Source organism: Oryx dammah, unplaced genomic scaffold (assembly GCF_014754425.2).
Source record: "Oryx dammah isolate SB20612 unplaced genomic scaffold, SCBI_Odam_1.1 HiC_scaffold_6, whole genome shotgun sequence".
Lineage (NCBI taxonomy): Eukaryota > Metazoa > Chordata > Mammalia > Artiodactyla > Bovidae > Oryx > Oryx dammah.
The window spans coordinates 31,213,265-31,232,974 of NW_024070190.1; the positions used below are offsets into that span (position 1 = coordinate 31,213,265).

General features: G+C 35.8%; 1 protein-coding gene across 4 annotated transcripts in view; it reads left to right on the forward strand.

The window, feature by feature from the left end:
• MICU1 (mitochondrial calcium uptake 1) overlaps nucleotides 1–19,710 on the forward strand; it is a 224,317-nt gene that overhangs the window by 32,099 nt on the left and 172,508 nt on the right. For all 4 annotated transcript variants that reach the window (XM_040242494.1, XM_040242495.1, XM_040242496.1 and 1 more), the window contains exons 2-4: nucleotides 4,714–4,875; nucleotides 5,313–5,487; nucleotides 13,890–14,052. In XM_040242494.1, the coding sequence (XP_040098428.1) occupies nucleotides 4,715–4,875; nucleotides 5,313–5,487; nucleotides 13,890–14,052 (499 nt within the window). In that variant the 5' untranslated portion in view covers nucleotide 4,714. The remainder of the gene's footprint in view (nucleotides 1–4,713; nucleotides 4,876–5,312; nucleotides 5,488–13,889; nucleotides 14,053–19,710) is intronic.

The following is a 19,710-nucleotide window of genomic DNA, read 5'->3' on the forward strand; positions in this document are numbered from 1 at the left end:
TTGTATTCTGTCTTTAAACTTCAGTGAAGATGCTTGTTTGAAATACTCTTTGTCTAGATGAATACATAAGCATAGTTTTAAAAATGAAATGCTATGTCATAAAAATCTCCATCTGATATCTTACCCATTTCCCACCCCTGACAGCACTATTGGTATTACTTACTTTTATTCATATTGGTATAGGACACACACCATTGGTGTGTCCTTCCAGAGTTAATAAGAATATACAAATATTATTTCCCCTCTTTTGCATAAAGGGTAGTGTACTACATATGCTGTCCCACACCTTGCTTTAGTAAGATAACAGTATGTTTTGAAAATCTTTTCAAATATATACATAGCTTTTTTGTTTTTCTTTTAATCTGTATGCCTTATTGCCTTGTGTATATTATCATAGTTTAAGCAGTTCTCTCTTGATTCTCTTTGGGGTGATTTTTAGTCTTTTGCCATTTGTTTCATGGGCTTTTCTGGTGGCTCAGGTGGTAAAGAATCTGCCTGCAGTGCAGGAGACACAGGTTTGATTGCTGGGTTGGAAAGATCCCCTGGATAAGGAAGTGGTTCCCCACTCCAGTATTCTTGCCTGGGGAGTTCCATGGACAGAGGAGCCTGGCAGGCTACAGTCCATGAGGTCACAAAAAAAAAAAGGCGGGTTTGTTACAGTTATGATGCAATGAATAACTGTCTATATGTGTAATTTCAGAGGTGTGCAAGTGTATCAGTAGTGTATTAAATCAGAAGTGGAATTGCTACGTCATTGTATGTAACTTATTTGGGTGATTTTGATGGATATTACCAAATTGCCCTCCATAGATAGTACCAATTTACATATTCCTCAGCAGTGCCATTTCTACAGCACTGCTAACAAGTATGTTTTCAAACTTCTGGGTTTTGCCAGCTTAATGAGTGAATGTCAGTATAGTTGTTTTTTTTTTAAGGACTTATTTATTTTAATTTTGGCTGTGCTGGTTCGTCGTTGCTGCATGCAGGCTTTCTCAGTTGTAGATGAGGGTCACTCTTTGTTGAGATGCATGGGCTTCTTATTGAGGTGGCTTCTCTTGTTGCGAAGCACAGGCTCTAGGCACTCAGGCTCCAGTAGGTGCAGTGCGTGGGCTTAGTTCATGATACACTGGCTTAATTGCTCCATGGCATGTGGGATCTTCCTGGACTAGGGGTCGAACCCATGTCCCCTGCATTGGCAGATGGATTCTAAACCACTAGACCACCAGGGAAGCCCTCAGTATATTTTTAATTTGCACTCTTTTATTATGCATGATATTAAGTACCTTTTCATAGCTTACAGAGCCATGTTTATTTCTTTTTCCAACTGTCTTTTTATATCTTTAGCACAGCTTTCTGTTGGCTTGTGAAATAATATTTAATACTTTCTAATGGTTATAATTTTTAATGTTTGTATTACATTATAGTCTATTATTATAAAATTGTTTATCTTTCTATAGTTGGATACTTGATCTCCTTTTGAAGTGTGGCTGTTATATTTATTTTGCTGTGAACAGTTAATTAAGAAGAAGGCAATGGCACCCCAATCCAGTATTCCTGCCTGGAAAATCCCATGGGCGGAGGAGCCTGGTGGGCTGCAGTCCATGGGGTCTCGAAGAGTCGGACACCACTGAGAGACTTCAATTTCACTTTTCACTTTGATGCATTGGAAAAGGAAATGGCAGCCCACTCCAGTGTTCTTGCCTGGAGAATCCCAGGGATGGGGGAGTCTGGTGGGCTGCCGTCTATGGGGTCTCACAGAGTCGGACATGACTGAAGCAACTTAGCAGCAGCAGCAGCAAGGGTTATAATTTTAATATTTGTATTACATTGTAGTTTGTTATAAAATTGTTTATCTTTCTATGGTTGGACACTTGATCTCCTTTAAAGTGTGGCTGTTATATTTATTTTGCTGTGAACAGTTAATTAAAGTGATTCCCCTTCCTTGGGTTGCTTATTTGGGAATCAAGAATTTTAGGATCTACTGTAGGTTTTTGTACTAATTAGCTATGAGTAAACTGCATAACTTATCTGGATCTTTGTTCCTTCACCTGTAAAATAGGGATGTTTAATTAAGTGATTTTCTGGTTCTGTGCCCCTTTGAAATTTACCGAAAGCGATACTTTAAGCATAATACTTTAAAAATAATAGATATGGAAACACAGCAATGTTACACTGTTACAGTTTTTGTTGTTTGTTTTTAACTAACTTGTTCTGTTTCTTGTTGCATGGATAATGCTTTTCTTCATAACAGAATTGTCTTTTACTTGCTTACCCTGACATTTCTTGATTAGGAATACCTCTTCATCTTTTTTCAGTTCACATAAAAGCTATTTTTTAGAGGCATGGTTCTTTTTGGAGAAGGATGAGGACTCTTAGGGCAGAGAAAAATGCACTGGTTTTGATTTTATTTAATCCATGTCATAAATGTACATGTTAATCTTCATTACTACATAGCTGCTGCCAGTTGGCATATTCAGTTTTCCAGAAAGTGGATCTCCTTAAATCTGTTTAAGTGGTCTCTTATCAAAAATTAGCACATTCAACTAGTTACACCATTTCTTCAGTACAAAGCTGGGAATTAAATTATAATAGTCTGTTCTCAGTGAGATAAATTTTTCCCTCAAGTTTACTTGGCATCTTTGGAAATTACACTAGAAAAGATGAATAGATACATATTTTGATGTGTACTTTGGGGAATGAGATTAAAATCAGTGGTGAAATAAGGTATAGACAGTAACATTTGAATTACAATGCCAAATGTAAGTGGAATGTTCCTATAACTCAGGACCTCCAATGTTTAAAATCCTGTGAAGCCATAGCATACAGAAATGGGTTCTCAAAGCTAGTGAGTTTTGAACCATGTATATACTGTTTTAGTCTCTCCCCCTAACTGAAATAGATTAAATTTTGCGTTATCTTTTTTCACCAGAGGTATGAGAACATGAAAGAGAGAAAACAAACCCTAAAACTCCTGTAGGCAGTTGTCTCATGAGTAGATAAACTCTTCTTTGGGGAGGAGAGATGAGCTTACTTTGTACACAGCTGTTTAGTAGTAGAGTTGAGACTAGATCTTGAGTCATTGGATTCCTGTATTACTTAATGTTGTCGCTATTATTTTAGTTTTTTTCCTGTTTGTCTTCCACATCTGCTATGCAGTTAGATTTTTTTTGGCCATGCTACACAGCTTGCGCGACCTTAGTTCCCCAATCAGAGATTGAACCTAGGCCTTCAGAAGAGAGAGCACAGAATCAACCACTGGACTGCCAGGGAAATCCCTGGTCCAGTTTTTGAATTGGTTGTTATTTGTCTTTCACGTTGAAAACTTTCAAGTGCCCTTTTCTTACTGTTGTCAGTGATGAATAATGTTTTCACCACATATGAATATTTTAGTTATGCTTGTTTTTGTTACAGACAAAAGCAATGCTGTGTATGAATGCACTTGTGGGTTTGGAAAATGTTAATTTAAAAATGAATTGGAAGTTGACTGACAGGAAGAAAACAAAAGGACAATCTCCTTGGTGCTGGAATTTGCTAGATTATGTGCAATAAAAGGAGGTGACTTCTAGGATAGGAAGGGATGTAAGAATTGTGTTGCTGAAGCTTAGGTTATATGACATAGAAAAAACTAATTATTTCCCACTTTATCTGTAAGGGCAAGATTTAGCTCCAACTTTGATGTTGGAGCTTGGTTGAATGAAGGAGGCTAGGAGAAAGATATACTTGAGATTATAGGTATTGATCTCAGAGAAGAGTCAGTAACCAGCTCAGGGAGACAGCTAAATAGTCTAACTTGACTTGGACCCAAACAACAAAAGACATAGTATATTGGGGCTGAGAAATGTACTTAAATGTACAGAGCCAGTACCTGTGTGATTTATAACTTGACATTTTTCACATTAAAGTAAAATTGTTAAATATTTTAAGCAGTTATAATGTAACAACCACTGTGTTAGACTGTTTTCAGAAAGGTAAAGAGTAATTTTGACCTTAAAGGAAACTCAGAACCAAGTGTGTATGTTGAAGGTGGGGCAAACTTATGTATGTTACAAATATGTGAATATGTGAGTATATGTACAAAGTACAAGATAATTTAAATCAGAAAGAAGTAAACTATGCTTTGAGAAAATCAAAAAGAAGAATGGTTACTTTTTGTGATTTAAATGAATTGCCACTACAAAAAGTCATGTAATCTAGAAGGAATGCCTGTTTCTCCTTCAGTCACTTGTGGATGGCTTTACAGTGAGTTCTTTTGGTATAGCACTTAGCAAATTTCTCAGACATCCATAGCTGCGTCCTCACCACAGTGTCTGATCTCAGCCCAATTGGGAGTGGCCCTTTACAGATATATTTCTTTTTTGTTGCTCTGAAATAGCCCTGTAAGTAGTGACTGCTCCCTATATCTGAAGTCTCTATCCCTTAGTACTTTTTTGCCTGTTGTAATTAATAATGCTTTATATTAAACTTTCCCTGTTCAAATTACCATGTGGTTTCTTCTAATTGTACCTTGACTGATATATCAGGTTTATGGGTCGTAGTATTTGTCTCATTTGATTCTTCTGAGGATTTAATGGGCTAATACGTGGTATTGTCAAGTGTTTAGAATACTGTCTGCCATTAAATATCTAGTGTTTATTGGCTTTAATACTGTTATTATCATGATCATCACTGTCACTGCCATTTGCTAGGAATAATATTTCTACTTTTTGTCCATAGGATGTTTCGTCTTAACTCACTTTCTGCATTGGCAGAGCTGGCAGTGGGCTCTCGATTGTACCATGGAGGATCACAGCCCACCCAGATCAGGCGACGGCTAATGATGGTGGCTTTTCTTGGAGCATCTGCAGTAACTGCAAGTACTGGTCTTTTGTGGAAAAGGTGAGTGTTACCTGACCATCCTGTTCCTGCATGTACTTCTGTTCTTCCAGTTGTCTCTTTTATGGAAAAGGCGTTGATTTCTGGCTTAATATTCTATTATATGAGTATACCATATTTCTTCTATCCATTTTATCTATCAGTATATATTTGAGTTGTTTCCATGTTTTAGCTATTATGAGTAATGCTGCTATTAACATGAGTGCAAAAATCTCCTCATGACCCCGCTTTCAGTTCTTTTGGATATATAATCATAAGTGGAATTGCTGGATTTTATGTTAGTTCTATTTTTAATTTTTTGAGCAACCTTTTCTTATAGAACTTTAATGAATTTCATTGCTGTTACTCCTGCTAAGCTCTACCTGAGAATCTTTATTTGTTTAATATGATGGACCTTCTTGATTGATAGATTTTTTAATTTTTATTTTTTGCATATCCAGGGCCCTTGCAGAATCTCCACCATCTGCAAACAACATCAAGAGTGAACTTGGTGATAAAGGGAAGAGTAAAGAGGAAGGGGAAGATTGTAATGCTGAAAAAAAGGCTGCAGATGTTTGTCTTGAGCCTTATCCAGAAGAGAAAAAGAAGAAACGTTCTGGATTCAGAGATAGAAAAGTATGGAACACAATCTTATAAATTAATTAGAACTATAGTTAATTATTTTTTAGAATAATGCTGTTGAGTCTTTTATCAGATATTTCAGATGATTTATATTCTCTTTGAAGTGATTCATTTCTTTGCAATTTTCCATCATGTTCTAAGGCAAATGTATTCTTTTAATGTGAAGTTAATTGGGGTAGTGAGAAGAATGTAGGATTTGTAATCAAGATTAATATATCTTTCCTTTGTTCTTCAATTCAACTATGTAAGGTGATCATTGCTTTTTGGATCTTATGCTGAATGTTCTCATATATGTGAAGTTGAGTCTGTGATATACGGATCTGTGATGCCAAATTATAAAGGCAGAAGAAGATCTCTTTGGAAGTCTACAAATCAACTACCTTTTGAGGACAGCATAAACTTTACATAACTCTAGCATTTAAAATCTTTAACAAAGTATGTTGTTGTATATAGCTTTACCTGTGAAAAGTTTTAGCTCCTCTCTAGTAATCCCTGTGATGGTGGGTGTTTGAATTCAGCAGACATGTGATGAAAAGTCAAAAGGCTGAATTTCTTAAACATTTTGCATGTTGACATTGAAATTCAGAAAATTACCTTTACTTGCTAAAAAATATAACTAATCAATACAAGATAATTTGAGTTACTTTATGTGTGCTGGGGAGCATGTATAACTGCAAGCAAGAATAGTTCCTTTGAGAATTCGGATCTTCTGTTTACTTGGAGGAAGCTCTTAAATATGTCATTCCCCAAATACACTTCTGGTTAAAGTGAATTTAAACAGAATTTATGCATTACAAGTTAATTATCCATCATGCCATGTTTCCAAAATGATACATCTATTTAATCTTTTGCCCTGAGTGAACTTAAGGAAAGTTCAAATTTAACTTGCCACCAGCAGTTTCATTTATAGTCAAATGTTACATTTTATAATGTAGGGCTAAAATGACCCAAATAAACATTTGTTTTTGAATCTTCCATTTTCTGCTTCTACTTTCTACTTAGCAATTGAGTTGACTATATCCTATACTTCACAGAAAAAATAAAAGCTATCAGTGTAGTTTACTTAATTGGTAACTCCCAAAGCTATAAACCCTTTTTAATCTAAATCTGAAATATAGTCTTTCTTTCACTAAAGTCTCAGTGAATAGGCAATCATCCCATTTGTCATTTTGTCCCCACAAACCTGTTTAAACACTTATTCTTTCTCTATCCTTTTTTTTAGTTACTCTTTGTTATTCATTCTTTTACATAGTCTGTATATAGACATGTTGAAGATTCTTCTCTCATTAATTAAATTACAAGCTTCATTTTTAGTTGTAGTACATATATACAATGGAATATTACTCAGCCATAAAAAGGAATGCATTTGAGTCAGTTCTAATAAGATGGATGAACCTAAAACCTATTATACAGAATGAAGTAAGTCAGAAAAAACAGATATCATATATTAGTGCATATATTTGGAATCTAGAACAGTGGTACTGATGAACATATTTGCAGGGCAGCGAAGAAGACTTCCGTTGGCGGCTCAGATGGTAAAGAATCTGCCTACATTGTGGGAGACCTGGGTTCGATCCCTGGGTAGGGAAGATCCCCTGGAGAAGAGAATGGCAACCCACTCCAGTATTCTCACCTGAAAAATTACATGGACAGAGAAGCCTGAAGGGCTACAGTCCATGGGGTTGCAAAGAATTGGACATGACTGAGTGACTGACACTTTCTGTTTCAATGGAGACACAGACACAGAGAACAGATTGTGGATACCGGGAGAGGGAAAGTAGAGAGGGGGACGAAAGGAGAGAGTAGCATGGAAACATATACATTACCATCTGTAAAATAGGTAGCCAGTGGGAAGTTGCTGTATTACTCAGGGAACTCAGACCGGGGCTCTGTGACAACCTTTTATCAAGGCGGGATGGGGTGGGAGGTGGGATGGAGGTTCAAGAGGAAGAGGACATAGGTATACCTATGGCTGATATTCATGTTGATATACGGCAGAAACCAACATAATATTGTAAAGCAATTATCTTTCAATTAAAAAATAATAAGCTTCATTTTCGGAGAAGATGATGGCATCCCACTCCAGTACTCTTGCCTGGAAAATCCCATGGATGGAAAAGCCTGGTAGGCTACAGTCCATGGGGTCGCAAAGAGTCGGACACGACTGAGCGACCTCACTTTCACTTTTCATTTTCATGCATTGGAGAAGGAAATGGCAACCCACTCCAGTGTTCTTGCCTGGAGAATCCCAGGGACAGCGGAGCCTGGTGGGCTTTCGTCTATGGGGTCGCACAGAGTTGGACACGACTGAGGCGACTTAGCAGCAGCAGCAGCAGCAAGCTTCATTTTTGATTGTGCACTTTTTTCTAGATACTATCCTATTCAGATTTTTACCCTGGAAAACCAAACTGCTACTGTCTTTACATGCTGCCTTTGATATCACCATGCCTGCATGCTCAGTACTCAGTCATGTCCGTGGCTCAGTCTTTGTGACCCCCATGGCCTGTAGCCCACCAAGCTCCTCTGTCCATGGGATTTTCTAGGCAAGAATACTGGAGTAGGTTGCCATTTCCTTTTCTGGGGATTTTCCCACCTCTCGTGTCTCCTTCACTACAGGCCAGTTCTTTACCTCTGAGCCATCATTTTCATGTAAACTTTTTGCTTTTGTTCTTTTATGTTCTCTTGATTTTTCTGTAATATTTTAAATATCCAATGAGAAAAATAGAGACTACTATAATAAATATACATGTACCCACACTCACTTTTATCAGGTTTTAACATTTGGCTATATTTGCTTCAGTTTTTTGTGTTTTCCTTTTTTTGTAAGAAGAAACAGTGAATATAAAAAATACATTGTTGTGTACTCTAACCTCATTTTTCTCCGTTCCTCTTCAGATGTAAACAAGTGTCCTGAATTTGTTTTTATTCCTGTGCATGGCCTGGTTGTCTTGTGTGTTTTATTTTATTTTAATTAAAAAAAATTATCAAGTACAAAGGTCTAGGACAGTCATATCACTTATTTCATGGCATACTATTGTTGTTAATTTGTGCATGCTTCTCTCTTTTATTTTATTTAGCTTTGTTTTATTTTTTTAGTTTTAATTTTACTGTCCCTTTTGAAACCTCAAGTTCTCAATTCTGAAAAATTCTTACACATTGCTTCAGTCCTGATTCACTGTCATTTCTTTTCTTTTGGAATTCTTTTTAAATGTCCTTTCTTTTCTTTTGAATCCTTACGGTGCATCTTGTATATCTTTTAAATATTTTTCATGTTTTTTTCTTGTTAGTTCTTCCAGTACTCCCCCAAGGTCTCTTTTCTTTTTCTTCCAATATTTTCTGTGGTAAACACATATACCATAACATTTACCATCTTAACCAATTTTGAGTGTACAGTTTAGTGGTAATAAAAACATTCATAACATTGTGCAACCATCACCATCATCCATCTTCATAAATGTTTCATCTTATAACACTGAAAATCTATACCCATTAAGCATAACTCCCTTCTATCCCCTCTCCCCGATCCCCCTAGCAACCACCATTCCACTTTCTGATTTTTGAATACCTAAGAAAGAAAAACCTCATGCAAGTGGATTCGTTTAGTATTTGTATTTTTGTAATTGGCTTATTGCACCTAGTTCTCAAGGGTTATCATGGTGTAGCACATGTCAGAATTTCTTAGGGCTGAGTAGTATTCCACTGTATGTATATACCATGTTTTGTTTATCCATTCATCTGTTTATGGATATTTAGGTTGCTTCCACATTTAAGCTATCGTAAATAATGATGCCCTGAACATGGGTATACACATGTCTCTTTGAGACCTTGCTTTTCACTCTTTGGGGTATATACCCAGATGTGAAATTGCATTATCATATGGTAATTCTGTTTTCAGTTGTGTGTTTGTTTGTTTGTTTGTTTTTTAATGGAAGTGCTTGTTTTTATGGGAGCACTGTTTTTGGCAGTGCTGCACCATTTGACCTTCCCACCAGCAAGGGTTCCTCTTTTACCACATCTTTGCTAACATTTGTTATTTTTGTTTTTTTGATATTAGCCATCCTAATGGATCCCAGGTAGTATCTTGGTGTAGTTTTTATTTGCATTTCCTTGATGATCAATGATGTTGAGTGTTTTTTCAAGTGCTTTTTGGCCATTTGTATATCTTCTTTGGAGAAATGTCTGTTCACATCTTTTGCCCATTTTAAAATTTTCTTTAATGGAGTTTTAGTAGTTTTCTATATGATCTGATTGCTAATTTCTGCGGATTACCTTTTTACCTATTGATATTACTGTTTGATGTACAGCAAGTGTTTTTTAACTTATATAAGGTACCTTTTTTTTTGGCCACTTTATTTTTTTAGTTGAAGGATAATTGCTTTACAGAATTTTGTGGTTTTCTGCCAAACAACAATAAGCCATAGGTACACCCATGAAGTCTTTCTTTTTTTTCTATTGTTGCATATGCTTTTGGCATCACATCCAGGAAAGCACTGCTAAATCTAGTGTCTTGAAGTTTTGTTCTATGTTTTCTTCTAAGAGTTTTCTAGTTTTAGATCTTTCATTTTGGTCTTTGATTCACTGTGTGTTAATTTTTGAATATGGAGTTAGATAAGGGTGCAACTTCATCTTTTTTTAAAGTTTTCTTGTTTTTTTCTTTTTTGACTGCATCTCACAGCATAGAGAACTTCCCTGACTAGGGATCAAACTCGTGCCCACTGCAGTGGAATTGGAAGTCTTAACCGTTGGACCACCAGGGATGCCCCCAACTTCATTTTTGTGTATGTTTTTTGTTTTGTATGTGGATAGCTTGTTTTCCCAACATTATTTGTCAAAAAGACTTTGCTTTCTCCACTGAATGATTTTGGCACCTTGTCAAAAATCATTTGATGATATATATGAGGGTTTATTTCTGGGCTTTCTTTTCTGTTTGTTTGGTGTATATGCCTATCGTTATGCCAATACCACATTCTTCTTATGACTGTAATAAGTTTTGAAATCAGAAAGTTAGAGTCCTCCAGCTTTGTTCTTCTTTCAAAATTATATTGGTTCTTTGGAGTCCCTTGAGATTCCATGATGGACACATAGATTTTTTTCTATACCTTGGCTATTGTGAACAAAGCTGCAATGAACATGGAGTACAGATACCGCTTTGAGATGCTGATTTCATTTCCTTTGGCTATATACCCAAAAGCTGGATTATTGGGTCATATGGTAGTTCTATTTTTAATTTATTGAAGAACCTCCATAATGTTTTCCACAGTGACTGAATCAATTTAACATTTCCACCAGCAGTGCAGAAGTGTCCGCTTTTCTCGATACCCTCACCAATACTTGTTATCTGTCTTCTTTAAAAAAAAAAACAACAAACTTTTTATTTTACATTGGAGTATAGTTGATTAGCAATATTATGTTAATTTCAGGTGTACAGCACTGTGATTCAGTTTACACATGCAAGTATCTATTTCAAATTCTTTTTCCATTTAGGTTATTGTAGAATATTGAGCAGAATTCCCCCTGCTATACAGTATTCCTTGTTCATTATAGCAGTGTATACATGTCAGTCTCAAACTCTGAGTCTGTCCCTCCCCTCACCATGAGTTTGTTCTCTTAAGTCTATGAGTCTGTTTCTATTTTGCAAATAAGTTCATTTCTATCATTTACTTAGATTCATACATAAGCCAATATCATTTGATATTTGTCCTTCTGATAAACTCCAGGTCCATCTGTGTTGCTATAAATGGCATAATTTCATTCTTTTTAATGGCTGAGTAATATTCCCTTGAGTATATGTACCACCTCTTCTTTATCCATTCATCTGTCAATAGATATTTAGTTTGCTTCCATCTCTTGGCTATTGTAAACAGTACTGCATTGAACACTGGGATACATGGATTTTTTTCAAACAGTGTTTTTCTCCAGATACATGCTTAGGAGTGGGATTGCTGGATCATGTGGTAGCTCTATTTTTAGTTTTTTAAGGGGCCTCCATATTGTTCTCTGTAGTAGCTGTATCAGTTTACATTCCCATCAACAGTGTGGGAGGATTCCCTTTTTACCACACCCTTTCCAGCATTTATTGTTTGTGGACTTTTTGATGATGACCATTCTGACTGGTATCAGCCCCTCATTATAGTTTTAATTTGTATTTCTCTGATACTTAGTGGTGTTGAGCATCTTTTCACGTGCCTTTTGGAGAAGAAACAATATTGTAACAAATTCAATAAAAACTTTAAAAAAAGCTAGATTGCTAAGTGAAAAAAACCAAAAATATACTATACCATATATTTATATTAAACTCTAAAAATGCAGAAATGCAGGAAGTCTGTTACTTTACCTATTATTTCAAACTAAAACTAATCAGTAATATTCAGCAGTGTATTTTTTGGGTAACAGTGAAGAATCTGATTTTCAGTCTGTAAATCATTGACTTTTAAGTTGTTCTTTTTCTACCTTTATCTTACATATGATTGACTTAACATTTTAGTTGACAAAGCCATCTTTGACAGTAGCTGTGGCTTATATCCTAAATATTTCAAACTGATTATTTTTGTTTTGTAGCTGGTATGACCCAGCAGATGTAGTAAAATATAAAATGCCTTTGGTTTAAGACTTGTAGCTAAGTTTCAAGGCTGCTAAGGGGTTGAAAGGCTGCTAAGGGAATGCTTAGTGTGTCTGCCATGTGCCAAATCTATTGAAAAATTTTCTGAAATCAGTATTCAGATTTTAATGCAAATTAGCTTTAGAAAGATTCCTGTCAGGTATAGTTACAAATTAGCATTCCTTTCTTGGTGACTGAAAGCACATCTGGTAATGGAATTGAGTCCATTGTTAACCAGCTGCTCTCAGTGACCTCAAAGTGACCATCTAGCCAGAAATGACAGTTACAGTAATAGCTGTGTTAATAAAGCAAATTAAAACATTAATAATTTTTTTAAATTATAGACATTGAATAATGTTTTTTATATACATTGAATTCACTGATTGATTTTTAAAATTTTTATTTGAAGGATAATTGCCTTACAATATGGATTTAGATCCATATTGTATGGATCTAAATAATAATCCAATAATTGATCATATTGCCTTGACATATTTTCTAGCCAGTTATTTATAAGATACTATTTAGTATTGGTTATCTCAACATATAAAATTCAGGTATGAGAGAAATCTTTTCACCAAAGTACTATATAGGTTGTACAAGAATATTATGCAAAAGATAACAGTATTTTTGTATGTTTCATGTACAGATGGGATCTTGGGGGCTAGATAAAGAAATGGACTTTTATATTAACATTATATTAACTTTTATATTAGCTTTTATGTTAATGTTATACTCTTTTAGTTAAATGTATGCCATATATAATTTTGTTCCTATTCAAATATTTTCTTGTGTTCTTCCCACATCTACTCTTTTCTAAATATGCTATATTTAAATGTTCTCTGGAAGTCTAATGTTTCCGTCCAAAGTAAAAGTCTTTGCTTCAGACGTGTTAATAGTTGCATTTCTGTGATATGTAATTTTATTTTTTATGCTGTTGTTTAATGTAATTTGTATTTGAAAGAGTTGTTCAGATCTATGAAAGTCCCATGTCTGTTTTGTTTTAGAATTCAGGAAATTGCATGAAAGTAAAACTGTAAAATTAGTCCCTTCCAGAAAACTTGGTATTTCAAAAATGATAGGCTCTCATGTGTATGGAGCCTTTGACTGAGACTTTTTGAATTCTTGTATGACATTTTTCTTTTGCTTGCTTTCAATGATTTAGGAAATTAGGAAACTATTCAAAAACTTGTAAGGCTTCCCTGGTGGCCCAGTGGTTAAGAATACACCTTGGATTGCAGGGGACACTGGTCAATCCCTGGTCCAGGAATATTCCACATGCTTTAGGGCAACTAAGCCTGTGGGCTTATAACTACTGAGCCTGCACACCCTAGAGCTGAGATTACCTTCGCTGGCAGCAAATAGGGAAAGCTCTCATGCAGTAATGAAGACCCAATACAGCCAAAATTTAAATAAAATAAAGTTGTTTAAAAAGGGAGGGGATTTACACACATATACACATACACACACACACACACACACACACACATATATATATATGGAGAGAGTTATGACTGATTTATAATGCTGTACAGCAGAAACCAACCAACATTGTAAAGCAATCATCCTCCAACTAAAAAAAAAACACCTTAAAAAACATTCTAAACAAAACTTATACAATCATTGCTTCAACTGAACTATGAATAGTATATCATAGGTTTTTGAGACACAAGTAATTTCTAATATTAAAAAAAAACAGCTATAGGAAAAATGGTATAAAATTTCTCCCAAGTAAGAGAAAATACATGAAAATGAGAATTGCTTAATACAGTAACACTTTCTGAATTTCTAATTTTAGGTGATGGAATATGAGAATAGGATTCGTGCATATTCCACACCAGATAAAATCTTCCGCTATTTTGCCACCTTGAAAGTAATCAGTGAGCATGGTGAATCTGAAGTGTTTATGACACCACAAGATTTTGTGCGATCCATAACACCCAATGAAAAACAACCAGAACGTAAGTTGCTACAGTGAAAAATAAGATTGTGGTATTTATTTCATTATATGCTACTTTGTTTCTCTGTATCGCCTAAACTATGTAAGTCCATGCAACAATTATATTCATTGTGTACCTGCTGGATGTTAGGCATTATGCTAGGCTTTAGGAGTAGAAAAGAGGAGCCTGTAATCTAAAATGTTGAGATTATACCCCTCTGGTTGAGATTCATTGCTTGTTATAAAACTATTCCTGAAGGCAATGCATTACAGATGTGACTGCTGTCAAGTTGCTCTTTGGTGGGACAGACAGAGATAGTAACAGGTAATCTCAGGAATGTGATGATTTGTTAAAGAACAGGCGCTATGGCAGTGTAAGTAAGGGGCACTTAACTCAACCTGGAAGTTTAGAGAATAGTTTCTAGAGAATACTTTTAAGTTTGAATAGAAGTTTTGAAGAACAGAGGAAAGGATGTCTCATCTAGATGAACCAGCCTGAAGAAATGAGATGTGAGGAAAGAAAATAAAGGGCTTAATATTATAAGTTAAAGGTAATAATTTACAAATGCTTTTGGGAGACATGGTGGGAAAAATGACTCTGTCATTTTCTTCAGTAAAAAAATCAGTTCTTTCACTGAAGCAAATCATTATGCTGCCCAAAATGGACAAAATCAACTTTTTGGATCACTGAAATCTAATAAAAAACAGTTATAGCAACAAGGGTAATGTTTACTGAAGAAAGAAGCCAATACATTTTGGAAAGAAAGTGTGGTGACCTTTTGGTTACCTGCCTACCATGCCCTATTTCCCCGCTTAGCAGCAGTCATGGGAATGGCAACCTACATTCCTTTTGTGGCTTACTAGTGATGGGGAATTCAGTAAAGGGCAACGTATACAGTTTTGTTTTTTAAAAAGTGGGTGTGCCTTTTAACTCATCTGATAGTTTACTGAGCTACCAGCACAAAGATTTGCCTTTTGTTTCACCCACCTCAAAATGTCATCATTTTAAAAATTTAAAGATATGTATACCACCTATAACCCATCAGGCCAAGAGACGGCAGGTAGGACCAGCAGTAGACAGACTAAAAAGCTTAGGAAGGAGGAGGATGAGAATAAAGACATTTCAGGGAATAAGAGCTTTGAAAGGCTACTGCCTAGGGAATCCAAAGTGATGCTCAGGGCCTGATGCATACTTGGAAAAGACTTGAGTGGCCTTGTATTTCTTGGTGATAGTTGTGCTCCATGGAAGCGGAGGTAAGTTAAGGCGAAGTTATAGGAGAGTCTAGCTAAACATCACAGAGAAGGCAGTGGCACCCCACTCCAGTACTCTTGCCTGGCAAATCCCATGGACGGAGGAGCCTGGTAGGCTGCAGTCAATGGGGTCGCTAGGAGTCGGACACGACTGAGCGACTTCACTTTCACTTTTCACTTTCATGCATTGGGGAAGGAAATGGCAACCCACTCCAGTGTTCTTGCCTGGAGAATCCCAGGGATGGAGGAGCCAGGTGGGCTGCCGTCTGTGGGGTCGCACAGAGTCGGACACAACTGAAGCGACTTAGCAGCAGCAGCAGCTAAACATCAAAAGAGCACCCTAGCTCAGAGCCAATCTACAAACACTAAAATAGCTGGGATGTGTTTTGTTTGTTGGTTCATTATTTTTGCATCTAACATTTAAGGAAATTTCTGTGAGAGCACTTGATGACTGCTTAAATAATAGAGCAGAAACTTCACTGATGACACATGAGGAAGAATAGTCTTTGCAAGAATAGTTTGGAAAAATCACTAAACAAAGTGATGACTATAGTCCTCAGTAAGTTACAGTGTCAGACTCTGGGAAAAAGAGAGAATCTGATTTCCAGAATTATGACATTGCAATATTTAAAATGTCTAATTTTCAGTTTGAAGAATTTCATGGCTTATCAACAGTTATCAGAATAGGAGGGGAAAAAAAGAAATAGAAACCTTCCCCAAGGAAATCCAGACATTGTGCTTACTAGACAAAGACTTTAAATCAGCTATCCTAAATATGCTCAAAGAGCTAAAAGAAACCATAGGCAAGGGGCTATAGGAAATAGGGAGTATTATGTATTAATAAATAGAGAATATTCATAAAGAGTTAAAATTATGAAAAGTAATTGAGTAGGAATTATTGAACTGAGGGCTTCTCTGATGGTGAAGTGGTTAAGAATCCACCTGCCAATTCAGGGGCCACAAGTTCAGTCCCTGATCTGGGAAGAAGATCCCACATACCATGGGGCAGCTAAGCCCTTGCGTCATGACTACTGAGCCTGCACACCTAGAGCCTGTGCTCCACAACAGGAGAAGCCACTGCAATGGAGAGGCCTGTGCACTGTACCTTAACTAAGAGTAGCCCTTGCTTGCTGCAGCTAGAGAAAGCCTGTGCTCAGCAGCAAAGACCCAGTGCAGCCAAATATAATTACAAAATTTTAAAAATTATTGCACTGAAAAGTAGATAAAATAAAAAATTTACTGAAAGAGTTCAGTATAGATTTGAGCAGCTAGATTAAGTAATCAGAATCTTGGTGATAGGTCAGTTGATGTCCAGTCTGAGGAGCAGAGCAAGAGGAATGAATACAAATGAATAGAGCCTAAGGTACTTGTAGGACAAAAGCAAGTATACCAACATATGCATAATAGGAGTCCCAGAGGAGAAATTAAGACAATTTCTAGATAGTAAAAGCAGAGGAAGTTTGTTGCTAACTGGAATCCTTTAGGCTGAAATCAAAGTATATTGAATAGTAACCAAAATTACACAAAGAAAAATTTTTAATGATAAAGACCTGTAAAGGTATATCAGAAAATAGAAAAGTCAGTATTGTTTTGGAGTTTTAACTCCTATTTTGTTTTCTATATGATTTAAAAGAAATTTGTAAAACAACAATTACAGATATGTTAATGTTGATTCAAAGTAGATTATTAATTTAAGATGTTAATTGTAATCCTCAGGTTAACCACTAAGAAAATCACTAAAAAATATACAGAAAAGGCAATGAGGAGTGAATTAAAATAGTACACTAGAAAAAAAAAAATCAAACACAAAAGAAGGCAAGATCAGAGAAATGAAGGGATAAAAAAGACATGACATACAGCATACAAATAACAAGATGGAAGAAGCAAGTCCTTCCATATTAATAATCAATTTAAATCTAAAACAAACTCACCAGTTAAAAGACAAGAGACTGACAGGAGATAAAAAATATGATCTACCTATATATTGTCCACAGGAAACTCACTTTAGAAGAATGTTGCATGCCTGCTCAGTCCCTCAGTTGTGTCTGACTCTTTGCAACCCATTGACTGTAGCCCACCAGGCTCTTCTGTCCTTGGAATTTTCTGGGCAAGAATACTGGAGTGGGTTGCCATTTCATACTCCAGGGCAGCTTCCCAACCCAGGTATCGAACACGTGTCTTGCATCTCCTGCATTGGCAGGCTGATTCTTTACCATAAGACATTATATAAAAAATCATTTTTATATATAAAGGGATTAGTTCATCAAGCAGATATAACAGTGATAAATATATGTGTATACACCCACCAAATAACAGACTCCAGAATATGTGAGAGAAAGATTGACAGAATTGAAGGGAGAAATCGTTCTATAATAATGGTTAGAGACTTCATAACCCTGTTTCAGTGGTGAAAAGAACAACTAGACAGAAGGTCATTAAAGAAACAGAGGACTTAACTCTCTATGAACCAACTAAACCTAACAGACATATATAGAACACTTCACTCAGGAGTATCAGGATACATTTCTTCTCAAGCACATCAAACATTCTCCAGAATAGACCAGATAGACCATGTGTTAGGCTACAAAACAAATCTTAATAAATTTAAAAAAATAAAAATCATCAACAAACCAGACACACAAGACCACTTATTATATGATTGCTTTAAAATTTTTTTATTTTATATTGGCATATTATTTCATTTGTATAAAATATCTAGGTAAATCTAGAGATAGAAAGCAGGTTGTCAATTGCCAGCAGCTGGGTTGGGGGAATGAGAACTGACTGCTTAATGGGCACAAGGTGTTTTTTGTTTATTTTTGTTTTGGAGTGATGAAACTATTTGGAATTAGATAGATAGAAGTGGTAGTTATATAACACTGTGAGTGTACTAAATGCTGCTAAACCAGACAGTTTCCATTGATTGCACTGACTTTTTAGATTTTGAATCTTTTGAATTAGTTTTAACACCTTATTTTGTGACATGTGGAAGGAGAGATTAAAGATGACATGTGTAAGACAGAGAAAAAGGATTGAGAGAGATATTCCTGGGTTTTATGATGGCAAAATATTTTGTACTGTCAAATTATTTAATACCCAGATGAAATCTAATATGTGGCAGTAACTTTAAATAAAACTGTACTTTGCTTCCAGTGTGACAGGGAAAATGAAGCAACACTTTAGGTAGGTTAGTAAAAATTATCTGGTCATTTAAGGAATTTCTCCCCCTTTGGGAATCATTATATATTCTAATTGCTTACATACATTTTGGCATTTAACTTTGTAGTTTTGTTTTTTAATTATTGAAAGACCTGTTATATGGACAGAATGGTTACTAAATGTCTTGTATGCCAAGCATATTTCTGATTCTGATAAAAAGTCAGAATAATGAATAATTGCTTTTCTTTTAAAATAATCATGAGGGAAAATTGTAATATATTAAAATGATATTCAGGAGAAAATTTGGCTTCATTTTTGTTTGCTCATGAACACAAATTTCCACAAATGTTGATGTAGCAGAAGTAAAATATATATTATTCCAATGTGGGTTGAAACAAAGAAAAGAATGAGGCTATTTTTTTGTAGTTTGAATTTCTGTCATCAGATGGTTGGACTCTAGCCAGTAGCTCATATTTCAACTTTGTTTTGTCATGGCTTTCACACATACTGTATCCCAGGATACCTAACAGATCTAAACTTGTAAGTTTTAGTTTTAGAATAGTTCAAAATAATCACAAAGCATACACAGCCCTAAAATTAAGCAGTTTTTAAGTGAGTAGAGTGCTAATGAATTTCAGTAGCAAGCTGATTAAGAATATTTTTGTACTGAATACCAAGAAGGTTTAGAGTAGCCATAGGTAAGCAGGAAGGACATTAAAAGGACTAAAAATATGTAGTGTATGACTTGAATATGTCCTATCTCCTTTCTGTGCAGCCTTAATATCATCAGCATCTCCAAGTACAATGGATAAGACAGTTGCTTGCTGCTTGTAGTAACCAATTTTGCATAGCTAGCCAATGACTTGGAGAAGCAGCAGCATGGATAGAGTTTTTAAAGTACTTTGTAGAAAAACTTGAGCTTTGATCAGAGCAAAGAGGATCTCTGTTTCCTTTCCACCGCGTCCCACTGGCTGATCTATTCATCTTGATCTGATTTTATCTACATGGAAGACAAAAGGGATGTGAAAAGAGAAAAGAGAGATCATACTATAAATTAACTTGTTCAGGACTCCATATTCTCCTTAGAATAACAGTCATGCCCTTAGTGATACTCTTACTAGAGAGCCATTTTTGATCTTACCTAGAGCACTTTTCAGAGAAGGTGATGGCGCCCCACTCCAGTACTCTTGCCTGGAAAATCCCATAGGCAGAGGAGCCTGGTGGGCTGCCATCTGTGGGGTCGCACAGAGTTGGACACGACTGAAGCGAC